Below are 24,481 nucleotides of genomic sequence, written 5' to 3'. Positions count from 1 at the left end.
TTCCCAAATAACAAGGATTTAGGAATTCTATTCTATTTCTAAAGCCCCTCAAAAGAGGCTGGTGTAGCTTTCCTCCATTTGACAGTAGCAGCCATACAGGAGAACAAGGCTCTGTAAATACCTGGTTTTACACTGATACAATAAAAAATTAACATCCTATTAATTAAATGAATAATTTAAAAAATTTGCTTACAAATTAAAATCATACATTTTACAAACATTTCAGTTTTGAGACATTTTTAACAAAACCAAAGTAATGTCTGTATCTTAAACCTGAGTGAGGGGGTCTTTCACCTCATTGCTGGGAAACTATCGTGATCTGAAAGGGAGAGAGACACAGTTTAGCTACATAAATAAAAGCACCATGGCAGGTTTCGGGATGTTCATTTAGAAGATGGGAAAGGTAGATTCAAAACCATCTCCCAAGAAAGTGCTATGCAGAGATTTGAAAGAAGTGTTGCAGTAGGTGGGATGAGTAGGTTTTTTTACCAAGCCTCACTCCTGTAGTATCAATATAATCATGTAGTGTGTATAAAAGCCAGTAACATTACAGATATCATGAACTTTTGGATTATAGGTGTGACTAATGTCTGTTTAATATTTAATCTGTATTATGAGCAATTTCAAATAGGGTTTAAGGAACTGAATGGTTCAGATTTGACTAATTAAACGAGAACTGGTGAAAATACCTTTACTCATGCAAGTTATTTGGCTTTCGACCAAGTTGTGAATGCATAAAGACACATCCATGCCTTGCTTTGAGGCACAAGGAAAATGACATAGATCATTAAAACTGCATAGGCATCACATGAGAATAGCAAAGGTGGCTGTAAAATAAAAATAAGGGAGTACATGGCAGCTGTCACCTGGAGAAGAACTACTTTGTTTGGTGTGATTAGTCATGTAAAGTACATGATGAACTCTGAAAGCTGATATGAGGCACAATAAAAAGAAGAGCAATACCGCAAACTGATGAGAGTTCCTTCCCTAGCTCTCTGCCTCCCTTTAGATTTAGAATTCAGGACATTATTCAGAACACCAGGATTTGCTTTGGGTTTCCAACAGCTATGATCCCATGCATCAAAGGGGGAACTGTCTTAAGTTCACTTCCCTTCACTTAGAAAGGTTCAATAAGAAGTACTCAGAATCAGATAACAGTGATTTTTAGCAATGATGTGCCATAAGAATATTCCAGACAACTATTTTAAGGTGGGTTAGGCAAAGTAGGAAGAAGAAAGTGCTGCTCATCCTCCTGAGTTTGTGACTCCATCCTGAAAAATGTTTGGAATCAAAACTATATGTGTGTTTCAACATTTGTTTGGTTTTACATAATTTTCATGAATACATCTACTAAATTATAAGAAAAGTTCTAGGAAGAAGGGGACTAAGTGTCAGTGAAGCTATTGCTGTGATAAACCTCTAATGGGAAAGGGGCTGGTTTTTACTTTTTCCACCTGCTGTGTTAAAATTATAGTCTGGGTTAGAGAACAAGCTTTAGACACTCAAATGTTAAGAAACAGAGGTTAGAAGACTGTTATAGATGGCCAGATGATTATTTTTTCCAAAAAAGAAAACCCATGTACAAGAAGGAATGAAATTAAACTACAATAAGTGACCAGTACACATGCATTTCATAATTTTGCTTACATACACTAGCTCTGAGTCAGGAATACTGACTGAAATGTGCTACTCTTGCAAGCACTACCTACTCTGCTCTGCTATTAATCACCCGTGATGCAAGCACTCCCACCCATTTCTGAGAACAGTGTAGGCAGTCTGATAACTCACAGGCTTCAAGCTGCCCTTATAAAGTTGTTCCACTTTTGCATACTTCCTCATACTGCTCGATTCTCAGTGAAGATGAAGCTCCTCGTTTTCACAGTCTTGCTGAAGACAACTCTCCTTGCTTTCACAAATGTCTCTGCAGTTGTTTTAGAAGATGAAGAGAATGCTAAAGAAGCAAAAGTTACAGAGACTTGTCCTATAAAGCTCAAAACTAATCGGAAATGTGATGAAGGAGAGGATTGTCCTTATCAGATAAATCTGCCTCCAATGACCATCCAGTTACCCAAAGAATTCAGACAGCTTGAGAAGACTCTCAAAGAAGTACAGAACCTTAAAGAAGCAGTAAACAAGCTGAAGAAATGCTGCCAAGATTGCAAGCTGCAGGCAGATGACAACCAAGAAAGAGACAGTAGTAATGAATTCCTGCTACCTAATGCAGAAACTCCAGCAGCAAACAGTGAAATCCAAGATAACAGAGTAAAGGAACTGCAAAGCAAAGTTAACAGAATGGCAACCAGCTTAAAAAATGCAAAGAGTCAGATTCAGACACTGCAGGGTCGTTTAGAGAGGTTGAGCCTCATAAATATGAACAATGTAGAACATTATGTTGACAGCAAGGTTGCAAATTTAACGTTTGCTGTGAACAACCTGGATAACAAATGTTCTTCTAAGTGTCCAGCAATGCAACCAAGACCTGGTATGTAACCTGTTAATTCTTACTGCCTGTATAAGCTTTCTGTGCCTTTTACTAATATTAGGTAAACAATTTAAAATATATTTTAACCAAATAGCTGTGCTATTAACTTCACAAGTATCTGCTCTTTTACTGTTTATTTATACTCCTGTAAAACATCTCAGCAGCCACTAGAGGGTTACTGAGAGCTGCAGGTGTTCAGTCCTTCCTAGAATTGGACTTCATTAAGGATCTAAACCATTATTTTTTTAAGGACAATTTTTTGCAATTCAATTAGTAAATGTGAAAAATCAACATTATTTTACACCATAATACCCTTCATTAAAGACATTAAACATCAGTGAACTACACATGTTTTCCTCTTGAATTAGAAGGGGTAAAATGAATCTATTAAAATGTTCAGTTTTTAACAGATGGATAGTAAGATAATTTTTTTATCATCACACCAAACATGTGAAAGGCCCAGCTAAAAAACTTATTAACAGTATTTCTTTGACTGTGTAACATATATACCATCATTTTAATACTAAATCCTTTGCATTAATTTAATATATAAGCAACTTAAACCAGAAAGAGGTGTTATCACTGACAAACACTTTTTTCTTTTACTTTTTAATTGTCGTAATTAAATCATGAAATAGAACCAGTAATTTCTTTCTGATGTTGACTGTTACTAAGGCAAGCACAAGGGTTTTTGTAAAGTCATAAAGTTTTTATATCTATGTAAAAATCTTTGAAAACAGGAAATGTTCAGTAGTTTGTCAGAGTATTCTACCACTTAGATATCAAAGATATGAAGACAGGGCTCTCGAGAGATAAAACAGAGACAGATCAGGCTGCATTACACTATTTAAGCCTCTGTTGCTTACCATTCAAGTTTAAAATAAAACTGTTCTTCTGTCTACCCATATTGAAAATAGAAGGATCTCCAGGTGGTTCAGAAAACAAGTAATAATAAAGGTAATGCTTTTACTATATAAGCAATCAGCTTAAATCAGATAAAAATCAGTGTTAAAATCAATTCATTTTAATTCAGATATAAAACATTTACAAAAAGAATGAGTGATTTTTTTTTTGTTATATTGATAATGGGCAATGAATCACATTCAAGTACAGTATTTCATAACAGACTAAATTAATTTTAGATATTCCTTACACATATTGAAATGTTGAGTAGTGTTCACAGCATATTATCATTTAGATATTTCTTATATTTTACAGCAACATGCTAAAAGCTCTCATAGCAGCAATATATTCATTATGAAGACTAGCAAGGACAACAGCTACAACTTTTTCCTATGTAGGATCTATTCCTGCATCCACTGAAATAAACAGTAAAACTTTATTTAAATAGGAATTGAATTGGATTATATAAGAATTTTGCCCGAAAAGTATATTCTCTGTCGATATCTGATCTGAAACTCAGTCCACCAAAGATCTGACACAAAGTTCAATGAAATAAATTAGAAAGTATTGTGGATTTAGATTTGACTGTTAAGCCTTTAATTCCTATACTTTCTGGTTTCATAAATTTCCAGTTTGTGGGCAAACAAGAAGTCCTGGGTCTTATTCCCTGCTGCAGCCTGAGAACACTTCTCCCTTCCAAGAAGTAGATAATTTGTTTAAATATTCCAGGACAAATTACAATCCAAGTGTGCAAATTAACATACCCATAAATTCAGATCTGCAATAGGAATAAACATTATGGTTTTGACTCTTAACTCAGAACTTCTGAGAGCTCTCTGTATTACTTAAGAACATGGAATTCTAATATGCTGTTGAATAGAATCACATTACTGGATGACACTATAGATCAAAAATTGACTTTCAGTCTGAAGGAAAAACCTGGGTGTATTTTTCTTCTGAATAAAACACATAGCTCACTGGTGGGAAAAAGCTGCGTTAATAGCGGATGCCAACATTCTTCCTTTCTGTAAAGCCAGCAATGCCACATATACAGGAAAGCACCATCGCTTTTCCAGCTTCATCTTTCTAGGAATCACATGATTACTACAATAGATGTGACAATTTTATTACTTTTTTCCTGCTTCCTAAAGTACAGTCAACATTAACACATGAAACATTCCTAAGGATGTTATGTTCTCTATCGGATTATGTTAACTGAACAACAGCCAGAATAACATCATTGCCATGTGGACAAAGTGCTTTCTCTGACACACTGCCAGATAATTACAGACAGGGTGTGATTGTATACATTTAAACATAAAAAGCAGCAAGTGTGCAACCAAAAAGCATTAGAAATATGGACAGGAGGTAATAGGATAAAGAGTAGAGAAAAGGAGGAAAGGGAAAGCAAACTATCAAAATGCCCGTAACATTTGGCAAGTTGATACAAAAAGTCATTTAAACGGGGTTTTTTGGACAGCTATCTGATGATCCTAGGTGGCATCTATTATAGAAGGAAAAAATCTGTTTCTCCTTAGAACTGAAATTGCTGCAATACTATTTCCAGTGTAAAAGTCTCTTCATTCCAAGTTCTACATACCACATCAGTCTGGGTAAAAATTTTATTTCTTTTTAAAATTGAAATTATGTTCATTCTAACACCATCTCTTCTTCCACCAGTTATACAAATAATGCAGAGAGACTGTGCTGACCATTACACAGCAGGCAAAAGGAGTAACGGAATCTACAGGATTAGTCCTGACCCCAGAAATGAGAGCTTTGAAGTTTACTGTGACATGCAAACAAATGGAGGTGGCTGGACAGTGCTGCAGCGGCGTCAGGATGGCAGCACTAACTTCAACAGAACCTGGAATGATTACAAAAATGGCTTTGGAAACCTCAGCAGGGAGTTTTGGCTGGGGAATGACAGAATTCACCTCCTGACAAAGAGCCAAGAAATGCAACTGCGAATTGATCTTGAAGACTTCAATGGAATCAGAGAGTATGCGAAATACGAACACTTCTACGTGGCCAACGAGTACCTGAAGTACCGCCTAAGTGTTCATGGCTACAGTGGCACAGCAGGAGACGCCCTTCACTACAGCAAACATTACAACCACGACCAAAAGTTCTTTACAACTCCAGACAAGGACAACGACAGGTATCCTTCAGGAAACTGCGGCGCCTACTACAGCTCTGGCTGGTGGTTTGACGCGTGCTTGTCAGCCAACCTCAATGGCAAGTACTACCACAAGAAATACAAAGGTGTTCGCAACGGCATCTTCTGGGGTACCTGGCATGGTATTTCTGATGATATTCCCACTGGATATAGGCAAGCCTTTAAATCAGTAAAAATCATGATCAGACCCAAAAGTTTTGTGCAGTGATTTTTGTGCAGTTACATTTCTCTTAACTAGTTTGCATTGGATTGCACTCAACATCGTACTTACTCAGTATTATACTCAGAATTCAAGTATTCAGTTATGTTTGGCATAAAATTGTTCTAGACAAAGCAACATACTTCCACATAATTTTTTAGAGACAGTTTGACCCATATCATGTATTAAAACCAGCATGAAAGTATCTGAATACTTACTGCTAAAACTTAACACCAGATAAGTCTTAGTATCATTATGTAAATATTCTAAACATTGCTTTTGGTGCTTTTACTGACTGTGATATATCACATTCTATGATTTAAAACTTTTCAGTGGTCTTCCACAAATTGTGTCTGAATGAATACCTACATTTTAACCTGAACACAATTCATAGGTATAATTAATGACATATAAATTTGTCAACACTTAGAATAAAAACCAGTGTCTCTGGAGCAGCCTTTTTCTATCATCTATCCTTTACAACTTTAAAGGTATACCATGGCAATATCAATATAAATTAGGAAAAGTACTATAAATTATTATTTTTAAAGGATTAGAAAAATAGAGGGCCACATAGTTTGCCCAAAGACATGAAAAAAGACCTTGGAGAAAACTTAGAAAATGAACATGATTCCTCAAATCTCATCCTCTTTATCAAAGCTTTTTCAAAGAAGTTGGTGGGAGAATTGAATAAAAGCAGTGGAAATAATTATAGAATCACAGAATGGTTTAATTTGGAAAAGACCTTTAAGATCATCAAGTTCAACTGTTAATATAGAACTGCCAAGTCCATCACTAAACCCTGTCCCCAAGTGCCACACCTACACATGTAGCAAGCATGTAATGAACGACAACATTCTTGCTCTTTTTGGTTCCTCCATTAAAGCTCAAGGTCCTACTTGTTGCTCGTGTGAGAAAGGAGCTATTGTGTAGCTTACTGCACATTTATATAGGCAGGTAGACAGGTAAGAGAAAGACACATCAAGAAGAATCCATGTCTTTGCATTAATGCCTCTAAATACATACTAAGTTTACAGAGCCATTTTGCTTTCTCCTGAATCTTTTAGGTAAGCCAAATGCTACAAGATGCTCTTGTAGAGACTCAAGCTCTCATCCTAATACTTCTCAATTTAAGTATCATTAGACCCTAAAATTACAAGAAATATTATAAATTTTTTGAAATATATGAAAAGACTGTTCTTCCCATTTCTAGAGTACCCCTTTCATAGCCACAGAAACATAAAAACCCACTGGCAGTTCTAAGGAAAAAAGAGAATATGCAAGGTAAGACTTTTTTTCTAAAATGTAACAAATGAAAAAATCAAATTGTCAAATACTTCAGGAATTGCCATTTAGAGATACTGTTATTAAAGCTCACATTGTAGATAATGAGCACAAATTTGACTATGTATCTGGGCCATGTCTCTACAAATATAGTGACCAACATTCTGAGTGGAGATGCAATTTATCTTAGCAAGAGGCTATTCCACCATCTTGCTTAAACAAATCTTGAGACGCAGAAAAACACACTAAAACTATTTCTTTACTAGTTAAAGTGTGGTCATTGCTGGCACAGACTTTTTGGTTAAAAGAGACATTAAAGGAATACAAGTATACACAGAATATAAGTATACATCTGACCTAATACTTCACAAATATGACCTTTACTGTTCTTTTTAAGATTATAACAAAAATATTATGGTTATAATTTATGCAAGTGAAGAACACTGGCAATTACTAAATTGTAAAATATTAATATATGTTTTAAAGAAGTAAATACTTTGAAGGATAATTCAAGTGTAATTTGGTTTATGATATTTCAATTTTTAAGAGCAATGAAAAAGTTTAATTGCAAGATGTATAATCTTTCCTTGAGAATGTGTTTTGAATCTATAGAATATTTATTTTGGGATAAAAAAGAATTGTTTAAACAAAACAAAAAAAAGCAACTGGTTAGAAGGGCAAATATCTAATTGCATATGATTATATTTAATAATTTTGCAGTAAATGCACAATTTGCTCCTATTCATTATATGGTAACTAGCTAAGTATGACTTCCAGTATCTACAAGCTTCTACTTGGAAATGCCTTTTTCCTGTTAAGTTGTTGAAAATTATTCTTTTTTAATCTTGTTTGAAGAAAACTTCATAAAACACAGGATTTTTAACAGAATAAGCAAATGTGACTAATATCACCTGCAAAAGCCTTGTCCGATGTATTTAAAAAAAGAAAGGAAAAACGAAGGGTAATGCTGTTGCACAAATTTGAATATTACCTGCCTGGAACTGTTGTAGCTGAACTTCTGTCAATGTGTACTGGTTTTACAAAGTGTTGTTGAAAACATTATTTTTGTTCTTCCTTGGTGTAATAAAATTATGTCACACTGTTAAAGCTGTACTGCTACCATAGATGTACATGGGAACTATACAAAAAACTTGTCATAAATAGTTTTATTGATTTTCTGTAAAAATTGAAGCAATAAGAAAACACACATAACCAACACAGATGACTATGTGATGTGCCAGGAGAGTAATTGCTAATAATGATAGCTCCTTAGAGATCTGTTTTATGACACTTCAGCTGCCAGATAATACCAAAGGCTGAAATCTCAGACATTTTTTTGAAACTACTCATATTTTGGAAGTGAAAAAAGTAATTGCCCAATCAAGGGTTTACACAACCTCTATCTTTAATATGAAAGAGAAGAAGCAAACTAATCTGTTTTGACCTTTCGGGTCAAATGAAAGCAACATCAAAGCATGTGAATACAAATATTACCCCAAATTAAAGCACACAATTTTTTATACAAGCAAAAAGCACTTGGTCTCTGACTAAGGCTTAATAATTCAAACTGTGTATTTCACTTTATGGAAAACAGGTAACACTGATAATCTTTATGAAAACACTTATGCTTTTAATCTTGCTAATATCTAAACTGTGAATTTTAGAGAAGAAGATTACTAACAGTGGGTGTGCTAGCAAAATTCCTATGGGTTGTTTCCAAAAAATAAAGACATAAACCCATCTGTTCAATGTGATCAGCCAAGCAGACTGTCATGTCTTGGCTTTCTATGCATTGCTTAAATAAAACCAAAGAAAAAAACAGAAAAAAAATAAACCAGAGAAGAAATGAAGATTTGAAAGCAGTGATGTTTTTTCCTTCCCTTTTTAATGGAAATACCTGTTTCCCTAATGGTGTTTACTGCGAAGGACTGCAGTCAAACCCAGGGCTGAGAACAGGTGGCTTGATAAATTGGTGGAAAACAAACTTGCTTTTATTGATTATTTGGAAAATGAATTAAGATGGTCCTCAATCCATACCTAGACCTTGTTTATAAATTAAACCAAAACCAAACAAAAGAAACAAACACCAAATTTACGTAGCTTCTATGACTTACATGTCATAGAAAAATCAAAATGGGAAGGATTGACTTTGAGTTTTCATAGAGGAAAAAAGATGAGAAAATAATTAAATACTGGCCTACAAAGAAAGAGGACTTAAAAATATTTAAAAAAAAAATTGTTCTGTGTTTCTTTTTGTTCAGGAAATAAGAGGCAATGGTACATATGGGCCTGAAGACGTTCACCTAAGTTTCAAAGAAAAATAGCTGAGCAATACCATCCACAGGCCCTACTAAAGACAAACATTTCATTTACTAAAGCAATCACTTTCATTAATAGCTTTAATTAAACTTCTATAGAGTTACAATTCTTCTGACAGAAGTTAATTGTTTTCTGACAGAAAACAATGTTTTAAGATGATGTGTCAAGTCCAAGCCTCACACATGTCATGGGAACAGTGTTCAATATTATTTTTCAAGTCCTCATTCATCAGATTTTTCTGATCTCAGTAAAAGAAGAACCCATTTAAAAACTAGTAACTGGAAAAAATATCCCCAAATATTTATTATATTCATATAATCAAGACAAACTCTAAGTTTAATTACGATTACATTTCTACAAGAATAGTATGCCATCATTTAGAATTACACAGTAGAAAATAATTGCAGGCTTTACACACACACATTTAAGGAATAACAATGATTTTTATGAAGAAGCAGGATTCACCTTGAGAAACAGAAATTCTCATGCTTTTCTTCAGGCAGAGTACAAAAGCCCCTCTGCTTCACTCTGCAGTTCAACCTCCATATGTTAAACCCAAATATAAGAATCCTTCCCCATGCAGAGCTTTAGACTCTGTTCATTTAGCAGTATTTGGACACAGGTGTTTTTGATAAAGTAAATCAGAAATTCACTTTTTAACATTTAAAGTAACCTCACCTGTGTAACAGATGATTCTCCACCACTGGGCATTTTTACTGAATGTATGGTTGGTTAACATTGCTCTGGCTTCCTCATCACACGGTTGTGCTGACATACAAAGTTAGGTAGACTCAATTTTAGTACAAGATTGCCCTATCTCAAATAGGAAGAGGGAGATAGCTTTGGAAAACAACATAGAAATATGCTTGTCTTGTCAAGTCTCAAGAGTATCAGAAATGATAAAGAAAAGACTAAAATGCAAGATGATGCTACTGTTTAAGGTTATTCCTTCTCCTACTCTCACAACTTTAGGGAGCTGTGGTTCCTCTGTGTGGCATGAAATTTGCACTTGACTTTATAACAGCATAGAAGAAAGAAGACATCATAAATGCTTTTGAACAGGCTTTTCAGAAATGAAGAGAAACGCGCAGTGTCAACTGCTAGTGTTGAAAAGAACCTCTCAGTAGAAAAAGCACGTTACAGTGGCTTGGCTCTCATTCCTGCTGTTTGAAGGCACCTGTAACTCACCTCACTGCTCTACAGCTTTTTTTAGAACAATCAACTTTCCTATCACAACCACTAATTACTTTAACATCCACTGTGTAAACTATTGCTTACTTGCTGGAAGCTGTTGCTAAAAACCAGACTTTAGCTTACAGACACATTATAACCCCTAACTGACTTCCCAAGTGACCATATCAACAAAGTTAAAAAAGTTTTATTTAATTAGCAGTCAGATTCCTGTGGGTAGAGGCAGAGACAACATCTGTCTTAGCTGTCTGTGCCAACATATTTATAGGCTTTTTTGTTGTGCCAGGAGCCTTTGAAGCATTTAATGTGAAGTGTGCCAGGATCAGCTTAAGTTTGAAAATGTTGTTTGCATTCAACAGCTGTGTTAGGATTTTTACATCTTTGATAGAGCACATACATGTTTGGAGAGTACTGAAACAAATTACGCACTGCTATGGTTACTGTGCAAAAATATACTGATGATCATACTTTACAATAACAGAAAGTATATTACAGTACTGTAATGTACATTACTACAGAGTGTAGGGGAACAGAAATTAAATTGGTGCTCGTGTTAAAAAAAAAAATTATATCCCAATCTCCCAAGGTAGCTTTTCTAGGATTAAAGATGTATTGACTTTGTTAAACAGGACAGTTGTTTACACCTACCATTTAACCTAAGTTAGGAGAGAATTAACAACCAGTTTGTTAGCAAAAAAAAATTGGAAAAGACTGTATATTCTTAAGTGGGGCTGTTAGACATCATTATGCCTCTAAAGAAATATATGAAATATTGATTCTTAGTATTTATATTTGAAAGCTGTAGCCAACCTTTATGCAACTTTCTCTTCTTTCCTGCAGCACAGATGAGAAAAAAGAGAAAAATGAGAGGTATCTTTCTCCCCTTAAACCACAGCCAAACACTGAATATATGCATCATTCTACAACTTTAAAGCTCTTCCAGCTAGAGCATCGACATAAATCAGTGTCAGATAAGCAGCAGCAAAACAAGTCTTTGTCATGATACTGTTGATTTTTTGGTAGACATGGAGATTTTGTTCTAGGTTTCCAGTAGAACCAGGATTTTGCTTAACATCTTTATTAGCAGTTCAACCATTTTTGGCAGTCAGAGGTAGTAAGTTCATTAATCTCAGAAACACTCCAAGCTTCAAAATAGCAATGAAAAATATTCACGGAAGGTTCTTTCTGCTCCCTGGTGGATGATGGCAATTGGACACTTGGACATCAGCAAAAAGAAATGCAGCATGATAGTGACAATTTCCATCAAAAAAGTAGGAAAATTAAATATTTGGTGCTGGTATCAGACAGGGGGCACTGACTATTTTATCTTTATAGGATACAGAGTACAACAGCTTGCAATAGACCGATCAGGAAAAACTCCCAAAGGAATTTATTCTTCTGCAGGTTTAGATTTAGCACATAAAGGGATGATGTTCAGTACCAGAAAGGGACTATTGTGGTACCTTCCAAACAGGTACCCACTCACTGAATCTGGTAAATAGGAAAGCACTTTCCATTCACAAGTATGCTATTTTACAGAATTAGTAGCTGCTTCATAGCATCCACTGCAAAGACATGCAAGATAAATGTTGCAGACTCACTTTTCTGGTATGGTTTTAAAAATGCAGGTATACATTTGACTGAACTATCTTTCTAGCCCAAGAACATACCAATAAAAGGAAGAGAAAGAAAAAGCATGAGACATGGCCTTGAGTAAAAAGACCTCAGACTGGGAGAAGACACCCATCATTTGATTTCTTCCTTTTTTCTCTGTTTGTTTGTTGATTGGCATGGTTTTGTTTCCCTGAAAAAAAAGAGCTTGTACCTAACTTATAAATAAACAGAATTAACTAAACAGAATTAAGGTATACTAGGCTCCATTTCTCCTTCTAAGGGAAAGAACTTGTAGAGCACTAGTTTTCCCATGTCTTTTGAATCAAAAAGATGAACCACTAGATTTTGCCATCAATTCATAAGATTTACTAAATCTTAGAAATTTTGCAAAAACAAAGTGGATGGAAAACTGTTCCTAGAGTGTAGCTGTCTATGATTCATTGTCAAATTGGCAAGTTATGTAGAGTAAGGGTCTTTTTTGTGTCTGGGATTGTGATTTGGGTAACAAAACAAAAATAAGCAACAGAAGAGGATTTGAAGACTGTAACAGGCTACAAACCAAGCATCAACAGCATCATTATGACAACAGATGTTTTATTTATTTATGTTCCCATTAAAACTGGACCAGGTGGAGGAAAGGAAAGCATAACTTGAGTGTCCAGAGTGAAAAAATTGTTACTATGCAGTACAGAGAAGGGTAAAAATTACAGGGACAAAAATTAGGAGAATGGGTAGAAGCCAATGTTAATTGGTATTTTTTATTTTCATTCTGCCTGATTATGTAATTTTGAGCATTTAATCCAATTTTGTGTCATGTTCTGTTGCTTTAGCAGTAACAGCAATATTGTAAAGAGGATGATACCAGATTAAAGGAAGATGTTAAATGGATTACCATCTGTTGGAAAATAATCATAAACTTGTAGGCAAAGGATGAGAATAAATTCAGACCGTTTTGTTGAAGCTAACTGCTAGTAAAATATTCATTTAATAAAATAAATGGCTCTTGAAATTTAGATAATGTATACGAAAAAAATCAACACCTTTTTTTGCTGCCTTTTAAGAATCAGATTATATATACATGGTCTATAATGCACTAAAATAAAACTGAAAACAGCATAATTTATTGCATCTTACTGTAGCATTTATCCAAGTAATACATTACTTTCATCACACAGATAGTAGACTATGTAGTTTTCCATGAGAGTTCTTAACATGATGCAGATTGATTTAATTCTAACACTGGAAGAAAACAGGATACAAGGAAAGATTCACAAGTCAAAAAATTCAATTAAGTGTCAGTGCAAATGTCTTTATTTCAAGGACATAACAACAAAGGCTCAAAGAAGTGGAAAGTTCATTTAGTAAATGTATGGCAGTCCTCTAACCAACAGAATAGGTTGATGTCTACTTGGTGATAAACACTTGGTGAAAAGAAGCAACCCTCGGTGAAAAAAAGCAAATCATAATGAACTGAGTGGCCTTTGTTCAAACCTCTGTTGTTTCTAATAATTTTACCTAACCCACAAGGCTAAGAAATGTTACTATGTGTTATTAAAATTGAAGGAGAGAGAAAGTGCATGTTTGACTTCTTGCTCCTTATGTGTTTGCATATCTGCTGTTTACATAATAAAAACCAGACTGGCTTAACTGGAAGAGGGGATAAACGTGTTCTCAAATAAATCTTCTAATGACAAAAGGTGTCCCTTCTGATAAGTACATTCTGCTATGCAGGCATAAATGACTAGTCAGTAAAATTGAGACAATATGATACAATTCTTCTTCTGTGGAAAAATTCTGAATGCTCTTCCAAGAAGTTGAAGCCAGAGTCAATGCAAGAATCTCTATGGTGACCAAAGTAATATATTTATCCTTGAATTATGTATAAAGTTCAACAAAGGAAAACAAACATGTCAGTGGAAGAGATGTGAGTAAGTGATGAAAAGACAAACTCATCCGTAAAGCACAAGTATGAACTGTTAAAAATTATGGTAATACGAATAAATGAGTCATAGTTCCCTTTTAAAAATTGACAAAATTACTGAAAGACCTCATTTATGAAATACTATGCAAATTGATTACTTTAGTTTTCCACAGCATGTTTTTTTCCTGAGTTAGCACATCTAATACTAAGGTTACCCCATATTTCCCATTTTAATGGTTTATGATGTTATCAGAGCTAAACAAGTTACCCTTAAATTTGATATGCAGAATAACCTCCTCAGAAAGATTTTTGTGGAGAAAAAAATGGGCCAAACAATCTAATAATTTTATAGAATAACTCCAGAAAAATAAGTTTTCACCATGATGAAAAATGAAGAAAACAAAGCAGAAAGGTAGAACACACTTTAGAAGGGGTCACGGGTAGGGTGGAGGGAGGGGCAGGTAAAGATATCTTGTATTAGGCATATGCTTCTTTTCAATGTCACAAAAATTCAACCACAACTGAAAGTCTATAGAAAAATTATGGGAGTAGCTAGAGAATTAAGTACTCCCCAAAGTGCAGTTTCCATACTTTCAGTAGACACGAGGATTTCTGTAAGGTGAGAGATCAGCTCTCCTGAGAGTTGAGCTGTCCTGGAGTTTTGCAACTGCCCTGGACTGAGAAGAAAGGGGGTTGTGCTGCAACAGTACTGGAAGCCAAACTGCTGGAAGCTGTGGGCTCACCATTTACTGGCACTGGACTGAAAGCAAAGATCTCTATGCCTCTTGAATGCACAAGGGATTAGAGAGAGACAGATTGTGCAGCCTCACGCTATGTTCAGTATGATCTAATGGCAGGATAGGAAAAGGCCAGTCCTGTTTTCCCCTTCACTACAAACTCTCAGCCCTTCCTTTCTAGGAATCATGGGTCCTAAGTAGTGAGAGAGAGTTGGGCTAGCAAATTGGTCTGACACATCCAAGTTGGAAAGAGCCCAAAGTAAAGCAACTTTAAGTAAGAACTCTGAGAACAAATCCTCCTAAGGATACAAGAGAGATGTACTTTTTTATTATAAAGAAGGCAGAAATTGACTGCTCTCCATTGTCACTATGAGAAAGAAAGAAGAAAGCTGCATTATTCACTCCAAAGGAAATTTAAACTGGGATTTAGGGAAAACATCTTTATTTTTTAAAACTCTGTCAGTGGTGAAATGCTGAAAAAGGATACACAAAGAGCTATCTTCATCAAAGTTTTAAAGAATACATTAGACAACTATCTGCAGAGAATCTACTCAGTGTAAACTTTGGATTAGATATCTCTTAATGACTCCTCTGGCATTACACTTTTAAGGATTTCATTTCATATGTATTTGATATCTTAAATTCTAAAACATTTCTAGTATTCTGAAAATTTCCTTAACACAGAAAATCCTGCAAAAGAAATTGAGTTCCAAAAGGTTTATTCTATTATCATCAGTTACTAGTGCCTCAGGAGGCACTTACCTGGGATTTTTCCAGCAGCTGTGAAGCCTTTCTACAAATCATGATGCAATTACCTCTATAGCTAGAATACTACAAGACCAAAACCAAGACCTCTCTATTCTCATTTTCTTTAAGGCCATGACCACTGGAAAAAATAACATGATTATCTATTAAGCACAGCATCCCTGACAAGAATATGCCTTATGCATGTTACTGCTTCACAAAATTTTTTTACCACTTAGAAAAAAATTAGAGAAGATGTGGGGAAGCTGTAGATAGTCTATGGTAATAACCTTCCACTGTTAACAACAAAATATACACTTCAGATTAATACATTTGGACACAATATGCACTGTTACAGACAGGGAAAGCTGGAGCACATGGTACCTCATCTAAACACTGAAATGCAGGACTTGCTGTTACGTCAGTGGATCCCTCGTCTCGGCTATAGATTGTTGGAGTCAATTGTTGCTCATTCTCAGTTGCAAATTCTGTGACACTGGAACTTTCTTCACCAGCTTGACTCATAGTTTTAAGTTCTAGGAAGCAACAAGAATACCAAAGTACAGTTCATTAGATCCAGGGATATACATGACAGTGCAAGATAAATGTGTAGTGAAAAAAGCACATCAACATGTGAGACCCACATTCAAACAACACAAGTCTCAATGTGAGCAACCTGGGCAAGCCTACAGTTACAACTTCATGAAAGACTTGTAAGAGGCTGCACTACCACTCTGTCATTCTTTTGAGTATTTTTAAAATCCTCTAATATTTGGCTATGTTACCATCACATAAAATGTTAGACAACATGCAAAACAATATTAAAGAACACACACTGAATAACAGGTTTGGGCTGGAAAAGGCCTCTGGGGTCATCTAGTCCAATCTCCTTCTCAAAGCAGGGCTAACTTCAAAATTAAATTGACTTGCTTAGGGCTTTGACCAGCTGAGTTTGAAAATCTGTTATATGGGGGAGTCCAGCCATTGCCTTCAGGCTCGTCTTTATACAGAAAATCTCCAAGTGCTACGAACTTTGTGTTTTCCATAAAATTAATCCAGGAATGTGTTTCCCCTTTTCTCCATTCAACATAAGCCCAACCTTCAGTGTCCCTTGACCTGGTAGGGAGTAATTACATTGAAAAGGAGCCCCTTCACAAAACACGGAGATCTTGAGGACAAGAACTAGTCTAACTTGTGTGAGGAATATCACTGAAGTTATTCATGTCTGTAAGTCATTTCATGGCCATACTTAAACAAACACAAAACCCAAACTCATCAAATAAACCCTGAAACCATACAAAATGGGAAAACAGGATATAAAATCTGAGAATAGGAGACAGAAAAATACTGGAAAAAAATAATTATTCTGAGACCTCCTAATGTCAGAGCTCCTATGTAGTACTAACATTTCAGTTATGTACCAGGTTACATTTTCAATATGTGACTTCTGCTAAAATAATACGCCCCTGAAAATATCCAAGTGAACTAATTCAAGAGTAATAATAAAACTCACAGGATTTAAGCTGTATTTTGATTCCTAATAAGTGTGGGAATACCTTTTTTTCTTACCCAAAAGAAGGAGCTTCAGAAGAAGCTAAAATCCAAATTTCAAACCCATAGCTTGGTATAAGCTTTACCCTGAAGAAAGCTCTTTTTCAAATTACACAACACAGTCTTTTAATAAACACACAGAGAGAGAAAAAAGAAAGTTGGAACAAGTAGGGTTATTGGAAAAGATAATTTCCCTACATTTATATTTGAGAAAATCCCATGTTCATAGTTCTGATTTAGGAACAGAAATTTCTAAGATACTTGCACTTGGAACAGTTAGATCAAGGATATTTGTTAATTGCTTCTGAGCAAGATGAGACCTAATGCCATAAAGTTACTACAACTTCATGTAACTTCACTTTTTGTTTACACAAAGTGTAAACACTCAAGTACAGCACTTGAGAATTATGTTCCCAGGCATCTATCATGAGAACTCTCTGGGGTGTGTGAAAATGCTGAGATGGAAGAGGGAAATGGGAGGTGGAATACAAGGGGATACAATGCTCTTGGCACCCTGATAAGGCAGCAATGTCTATCAGATACCAATTAATAGCTGAGAAACCCACCTCTGGCATAACAGTATCTTAAGAGTTTTGTATATTCAGAGAGTTTTAAAATACCAACCTTTTGCATGAAGCAGCATGAAAGAAGACAAAACATTTCAGGAGTAAGATATGAGAGATATGGGACAACCAAAGAGAGGCAATAAGTATCTTGCAGAGGGAAGAGAGGGAAAGACAGATTTCTGAGGCACTCAGAAATCTTGCTGTGACATAATGAGACAGGGGAGGCACAGAGTATTTGCAGAGCAAAGCATAGCACAAAGTAGAGATGGAGCATAGATGGAGGAATTCAAGAATTCCTTCACGAGTTCATTGAAGTTGTCTGTAGGTGACAGGAATGGAGAAGTCAGTATCACAAACTTTTGGTAGAAAGACTGCCAACTTCTGCAAGTGTTCACCTGACACCAGCAGATCTTTCTAGGCTAATTATTATGCAGGATAACTATTATGCAGAGAACATCGTATTCTGCTGTGGGACAAAATCATTATAAAACCCATATCAGCTGCTAAAGATGCAGAACTAACTTCAGATTATTCAGTCTTGACACCATTCAGCCTTTCACATAATATATGGGAGACCTTTCTCCTTCTTAAAAAAAAGCTTTTTATTATAAATCAAGGACAATCAAAATTAAAACTCTAATAAAATGAAGAAAAAATTTTGAGACTATTTAAGTAGTATATACCATATTATTCCAATCAAACAGCTGGAACAATTTTGCATTGCACAGCCAGAAAGCTGACAGTTAAGAAAAACATAATTTCTTTTTATAATTGTGGTGGGAAAATGGATACAAACATATTGTGTTGTTTGTATTCACCTTTTGAAATGTCACTTGTCTATTAAGGTAGTGAAAGTTAAACTGAGAAGTTTATGACTTTCTTCAGTGCTGTTTGGAATTCCTTCAGGGACATTTTGACTTTTAGAGAGATTTCAGTGTCTGTATTTGCTTATGGAAAAAAAGCAATTCCATGATCCCTCCAGGAGGAGTCAAAACATTGTGAAATAACTGTAAACATCATAGGGGCCAAGAAATAAACTCTGAATTACTGTACATAAACATGTATACACATTTATAAACAGAGAGCAATTTTCATCTATAAAGAATTGTTATATATTTTAGCATATACATCTTATACTTATGGCTGCTGCTGCTTTATTTGTTCCTCTGAACGTATTGGAAGAATTTAGACAGAGGGAAAAGCACTGTGGCAGAAACTCTAAGCAGAACAATGCCAAAATCTGAGAGTTTTATGGGTGTAGGCACTTTTTTCAATATTCGCATGTGAAATACACAGTTGACGCCAGTCAAAAATACACTTCCTCACAGAGTACAGGAGTACAAAAAAGTCCTCACCAAGAGTCCAGTTTGCTGGTCAGGGAGAGAACAAAAAAAAAAAAATCTTCTGAATCTGAAAAGTCTATAATATTAAATTAAGGCACAGCTATAGACAGCTGAGACAGAGAAAAATCATTAGACAGCCTTAAATAGTGCAACAAGCCCTTGTCTCTACTCTGTTGTAAGAGGGAACAGACTGTAACAAGACATATGTATGTTTATGGGACATTAAAATAAGTTTAGCATTCTTCCATTATCTGGTACATGATTAAATTTAAAATTCAGCTTATACAAAATCAGATATATAAAGTTCAAAAAGTGAAGTGGAAAATGTGTACATTTGCAGTATCTAATAAATAAACTGTCTAACAGAAATAGAAATGAAAGTTGGCATGATTTCTAACTTTACAGAATAGTTCAACAAAGATGGATGTTTTCAAACTGCAGAACTGCAAATAAAATCACAACCTTGATCCAAGACACATAATTGCAGAGAACAGGAATTACATGTCTGTTTTGGAACCTGGGTCAAGTCAGGCTGAGAATTGTCTTGTGAAACAGCTTCAGGACAGCAGTAATAATAAAAATCTGAACTCGGATTGCCCAAAATAGTTTCAGCATCTTTCATTAAGCAAACAGCAATGTCCATACACAAGTCATTGCAGAATTCAGGTAGGTGACACTTTGCTGCATTGACTCAAGAGTGACAGATGCAAAAGTAGTAAAATTTGATTCTGAGCAATAAGAGATGCAGTTCCATGTATGAATGCATCAACTAGACTAATTTAGAAGACACAAAATTTGTAAGAGTCTCTGTTGAGGGAAGTACATTTCAAGTGACGGATGAACCCCTTTAAACTTTATTTTAATCCCTTGCATTTGTACAATTAGAAGCATAGAATCATTTAGTTTGGAAAAGATCCTTATGATCATTGAGCCCAGCTCTTAACCCTGCACTACCAAGTCCACCACTAAACCATGTCTTTAAGTGCCACACCTACACATAATTTAAATACCTCCAGGGGTGGTGACTCAACCACTTCCCTGGGAATTCTGTTCCAATTTCAGTGAAGAAATTTTTCCTAATATCCAATCTAAACCTCAGGATATTTATGTACATCTTCATGCTACCTCCTTTTGCACATAAATCTTGAAAAATAAAAGTTACTACGAAAGACAACTGACGTAGCATTTCACATTAGTTAGAGAAATTATGTAATGCAGTTGGAACATAAGAACAGTGATATCAGACCAGAAGCTGATCTAGCTCTGCACAGAGATTCCAGCCAACACTGGATGCCTGGGGAGGGACAGAAGTATCCACCAGTCATGGTGTGGTGATGCTTCCCTGAACACATTTCCTTTCTCCTTGAACTCATGCAAACTTTCAGTTACTGGTAAAATCCAGTGGAAGGGAGATTTTGATTTTACCTCTGCATGACATGACTAACCAGTGCTTCTTGTTGCTTTTGAATATGGCTCCTTGATGGCTCCTAGTTCTTTTACTGGATGAGCCACTGAATAATCACAACTTTTCTATGCCACTAGGTTTATTTCTAATGTTGTATCTTCATTTGACAATCCTTTTTTAGGCTGAAGCAGTCAATCTACCTGCTGTCACTGGCCCTTCTCTGCCTTCCATGTCCTTATCATCCTTCTCCAAAATTTTTCCAGTTCTACCATATCCTCTTCAAGGAGAAGGGAAGAGATAAGACCTACAGATAATATTAATAACATAGCAGTAGCATAGATTTATTCAATCATGCAGTGATCTTCTTTTCATTCCCTAAAATTTTATATTCTAATGCTTCTTTCCAAAAGGTAAAGCAGCAGATCTTCTGTTTTAACTGGGCAGACCCTGTGCTTCAGCATGAAGGGGTGTGTCTTTAAATGACAAAGCCATGCCAACATTAAATTATAATTAAAATTAAAGTCACATCATGTACAATAGGACATGGTAACAAATATGTAAATTAGAATGGATTGTTTGATCAGACTGTACAACCTCACAGACAACTACTTTGGAGAAGTGAGAGCACACTGTGTACCTGAACAGCTTAATTTTTGTGAAAAGTTCCACTGTTTACCACTCTTGTTTTCAAGTCTCTGTTATGTGTGTTGGAATCACTCTGAGCCACACACAGACTTTATCTGCTGTAGTTCTAATTAGATATGGCTAAGACGAGAAGAATTTGAATGGTAAGATTTGCCACTTCCCATTTTGCATGGCTTCCATGAGGAACTTAATTTCCTCAGAAAGTTTTTGGGAGCATAACAAACAAAAAATCCCTGAAATCCAAACCACTGTGTGCTTTGTAATGCTAAAGTACAGAGGGAAAACCAAACAAAATACACTTTCTCTACCCACTGAACCCTAGGCATGCCTTGAGAACTAAAAAGGTTCAAGGAGACAGTTTAGAAAAACACCACTAAAAAATACAAAATACCAATAAAGGTGGTCCTTTCTTCCTAGGAAGTGAAGTCACATTAATTCTTCAATACAATTATAGCAAATGGGTAAACTCAATCCTGACCAGGTAGATTAAGTTTACACCCTCTGGGTACCTGCAGCAGTCTGTGATTATTCTGTGATTAATTACAAATACAAAAGTTATAAAAATGTATTCCTTCCACAGCCTCCCTCATAGATCCTTTTTATTTAACTCCTCCTCCCTTGAAATCTCTCTCTCATCTTCACCTAAAAGAACCTCTTTGTTTTGGCTCAAAACCTATTTTATATCACTTTATAACTTCTAGTGTTTTTTTATCTTTTGCATGAAATACTGAATATTCTTTGACTTACAACAGCACCAATATCTGGCAAAATGGCAAATAAGCATTGTAACTTTCTAAGGAATCATGGAATCATGCAGGTATCTCGAAAGTGGAGCTCTAATTACATCTTCACTTGTAAATTTGATATAGCTTTCTTTTCCTGCAAATGACAAGTCAGAAAATTGAAGAGGAAAATAAATCTCATTTTACTGTTAGAGTCTGCTACATGCTATACCAGCTGATCCAAACAAGAGCATGAAAGTTAAACTGAATCAATATGGCAAAAATATAGATAAGTAAAACATTAAAAACATGAGGTTTCATATGTATGGAGAAAGAACTTCTTCCCAGCAAATATTTTTTATCTGTTCTTCTCATTTTTAGCCATATAAGTATGCTTAGACTGTATCTAATGAGAAAATCCAACACCAACAGTGGAATGAAAACATAGCTGAAGTGTCTTGGAATGGTTTCTTGAATAAAGTTCTCAACTGCACAAAACCTGACAGTATTAAAGATGATGCAGAGCACAGGTTACTGTGGGTTGTGGGTGCTGATAAACCTCTGCCTACACGAGGAGCATCAAGTACCAAGACCCTGGAGGAGGAGGGGGCCATGGCAAAGCAGCACTGTCGTTTAAGAGGAGGTAGGAGCCAGGGACAAGGAACAGCAGCACTGGTCCAGGGAGAAAGGGGGGCAGTGGTTAAGCCCGACCTAATCAGAGACCAAATTCCCTTGGAACAGTCGGACTACAGAGTCAGTTGCTGAGCTGGCTGTCATCTAGTGGAATCCCTGCACATTGCATCAGACTCCTTGTCTGTAACTGTTTCCCTGGCAAACTACCTAACAGTCAAATCTGGTATTTAGTCTTAAGAGTGAGAATTCTGTAGTACTTTTTCCCCCCCAAAATCAACTATTTCTGAAGACTTGAAAAAAGTAACTTCCTTCCTCCATCATGTCCCAAGATATTTCTCAATGCATTTTTGACATTCTAGAATTCTATTTTTCTGTACTAAACTATCATAAGGCAGGCTGGCCCTTTTTGTGTTTCATCTAATAATTTTTTTGAGATCGAACGATGTAAACCAATGAAATAACTTAACTTGAAGGGTTTTATTGACAAATATGGATTTCTATTACACTTTCCACAGTGATAATTACCAATGGACCAAAAAGCCAGGGACATATTCTTTCTTCTTGACATGACACTGAGATGTCATTTCAGGCTCATAAATAACCAGTGCCAGACAGTGATAGAAATGAAAATAAGGCTAATGACACTGAAGTGTTTGACGAGCAAGTATCATGTTTGCATGATCATTTATGAAAAAGAAGAAAAACAACGCATGGAGTGCAAAAGGGAGGCAATAATTAACACACCTAGACTTTATTATTTCTTGTGTTGCAATGCTGCTAAGACAATGCAGCTCACTGTGCATATTTCACTTCTGCTATTGGCAGTAAACTACACCTATGATATGAATGCAGTCCCCATCATCTGTTGCTCACTTGCCCCACCTCATTTATTTTTAATTGTTACACAATGATAAGGGGGCTATGAACTCCAAAAAAGTCCTTTAAACTGAATTAAATGGTTCCCCACTTGTTTGTAAACCCTGTAAGGACAATTCTCTCATGGCCTATCTGTACAGAGCTCAGGAAAATATTTATCTGCCTTGTTTTAGAACTGCTAAAAAGTAGTCACAATAAATACGTTAATCAAAACTTACTGACAGAGAGTGATTCTGGAGCTTCGCACTACCACCTTGGGAAAAAAGAACCCCTGGTTTTCCAGCAGAGTTGCCAAACTTCTTCTTCACCCTCTGACCGAGGATATTTTAACACAGCCAGCCTCTCTGCCAGGCTGCGACCTACAGCCCTGCCGCCTCCCCCAGTCCCATCCCTCTCATCCTGCCTCCTCCTCGCCGCTGTCAAATCCCGCGGCGCAGAGGCTGCCGAGTCAGGGAGCCGAGAGGGCTGAAACCCAACCACCACGGTTCTCCCACTGGAAACCAACGCTTGGCAGCGCCACTTCCAGCCTGAGGCACCGTGGAGAAGGCCCTCACGCCCCGGGATACCTCGTGTCCTCACGCACGACACAGGGCACCGCCCCGGGCCCCGCGCGGGGGTCGCACTCAGGAACTCCTCAAACAGGGCTGAAGCGCCGCCGCTGGATTCGCTTCCCGCCTCAACGTCGGAGCGGCGGCTTTCCTTCTCCCAGCCCCCGCCCCGATCCCAATCCCGGTCCCGCTCCGGCCACCCGGGGCCCCCGGGGCCCTCCGGCCAGAGCGGCGTCCCCGTCGCTATGGCAACAGGGCCACATCCTCCCGCCCGCCCCCGCTCCTGATTGGCTCCGGCGTCCTTCCCCGCCGCCCAATCGCAGCAGACTCCCGGCGATGCCCCGCCCTCCCCGTTCGCCGATAGGCCCGCGGGCTCGGCTGTGGTTCTCCCCGCGCGCTGCAGAACTACAGCTCCCAGCAGCCCCCGCGGCGCGGCCACCGCCTGTTTACCGTCCGCGCCGGGGCCGCTCCCCGCGTGTAGCCTCGTCACGTGGCCGGGCGGGAGTCACGGCCGTTCCCGGGGAGCGGCTCCGTCCTGTCCGTCCCCGGCGCTCCCTGCGCTCCTACCGCGGCTCCCGGCGGCTCCTGCCCCGCCGGCGGCAATGAGGGCGCTTGCCCC

General features: G+C 36.9%; 2 protein-coding genes across 8 annotated transcripts in view; one reads left to right on the top strand and one right to left on the bottom strand.

Moving 5' to 3' along the window:
- Positions 1-24,333, bottom strand: part of CCDC146 (coiled-coil domain containing 146) — a 70,345-nt gene extending 46,012 nt beyond the window's left edge. For 2 of the 7 annotated variants that reach the window (XM_027639565.1, XM_027639574.1), the window contains exons 1-3: positions 23,718-23,855; positions 20,639-20,742; positions 15,958-16,109 (exon numbers count right to left, since the gene is read on the bottom strand). In XM_027639565.1, coding sequence (XP_027495366.1) covers positions 15,958-16,109; positions 20,639-20,669 — 183 coding nt within the window. In that variant the 5' untranslated portion in view covers positions 20,670-20,742; positions 23,718-23,855. Of the gene's footprint in view, positions 1-15,957; positions 16,110-20,638; positions 20,743-23,532; positions 23,554-23,717; positions 23,858-24,312 lie in introns of those variants that run through there. The other 5 variants (XM_027639571.1, XM_027639567.1, XM_027639566.1 and 2 more) reach the window with 5 other exon arrangements.
- FGL2 (fibrinogen like 2) lies at positions 1,798-8,154 on the top strand. Its single transcript, XM_027639579.1, has 2 exons — positions 1,798-2,482; positions 5,066-8,154. The coding sequence occupies exons 1-2, from the start codon at positions 1,861-1,863 to the stop codon at positions 5,770-5,772; spliced, it is 1,329 nt and encodes a 442-aa protein (XP_027495380.1). The 5' UTR covers positions 1,798-1,860; the 3' UTR covers positions 5,773-8,154.
- Positions 24,334-24,481: the final 148 nt, after the last annotated feature.

The sequence above is a fragment of the Corapipo altera genome, unplaced genomic scaffold (assembly GCF_003945725.1).
Source record: "Corapipo altera isolate COAL_440 unplaced genomic scaffold, ASM394572v1 1b, whole genome shotgun sequence".
Lineage (NCBI taxonomy): Eukaryota > Metazoa > Chordata > Aves > Passeriformes > Pipridae > Corapipo > Corapipo altera.
Note: the sequence above shows the minus strand (reverse complement) of the source record. Positions and strands in the feature narration are given on the sequence as shown.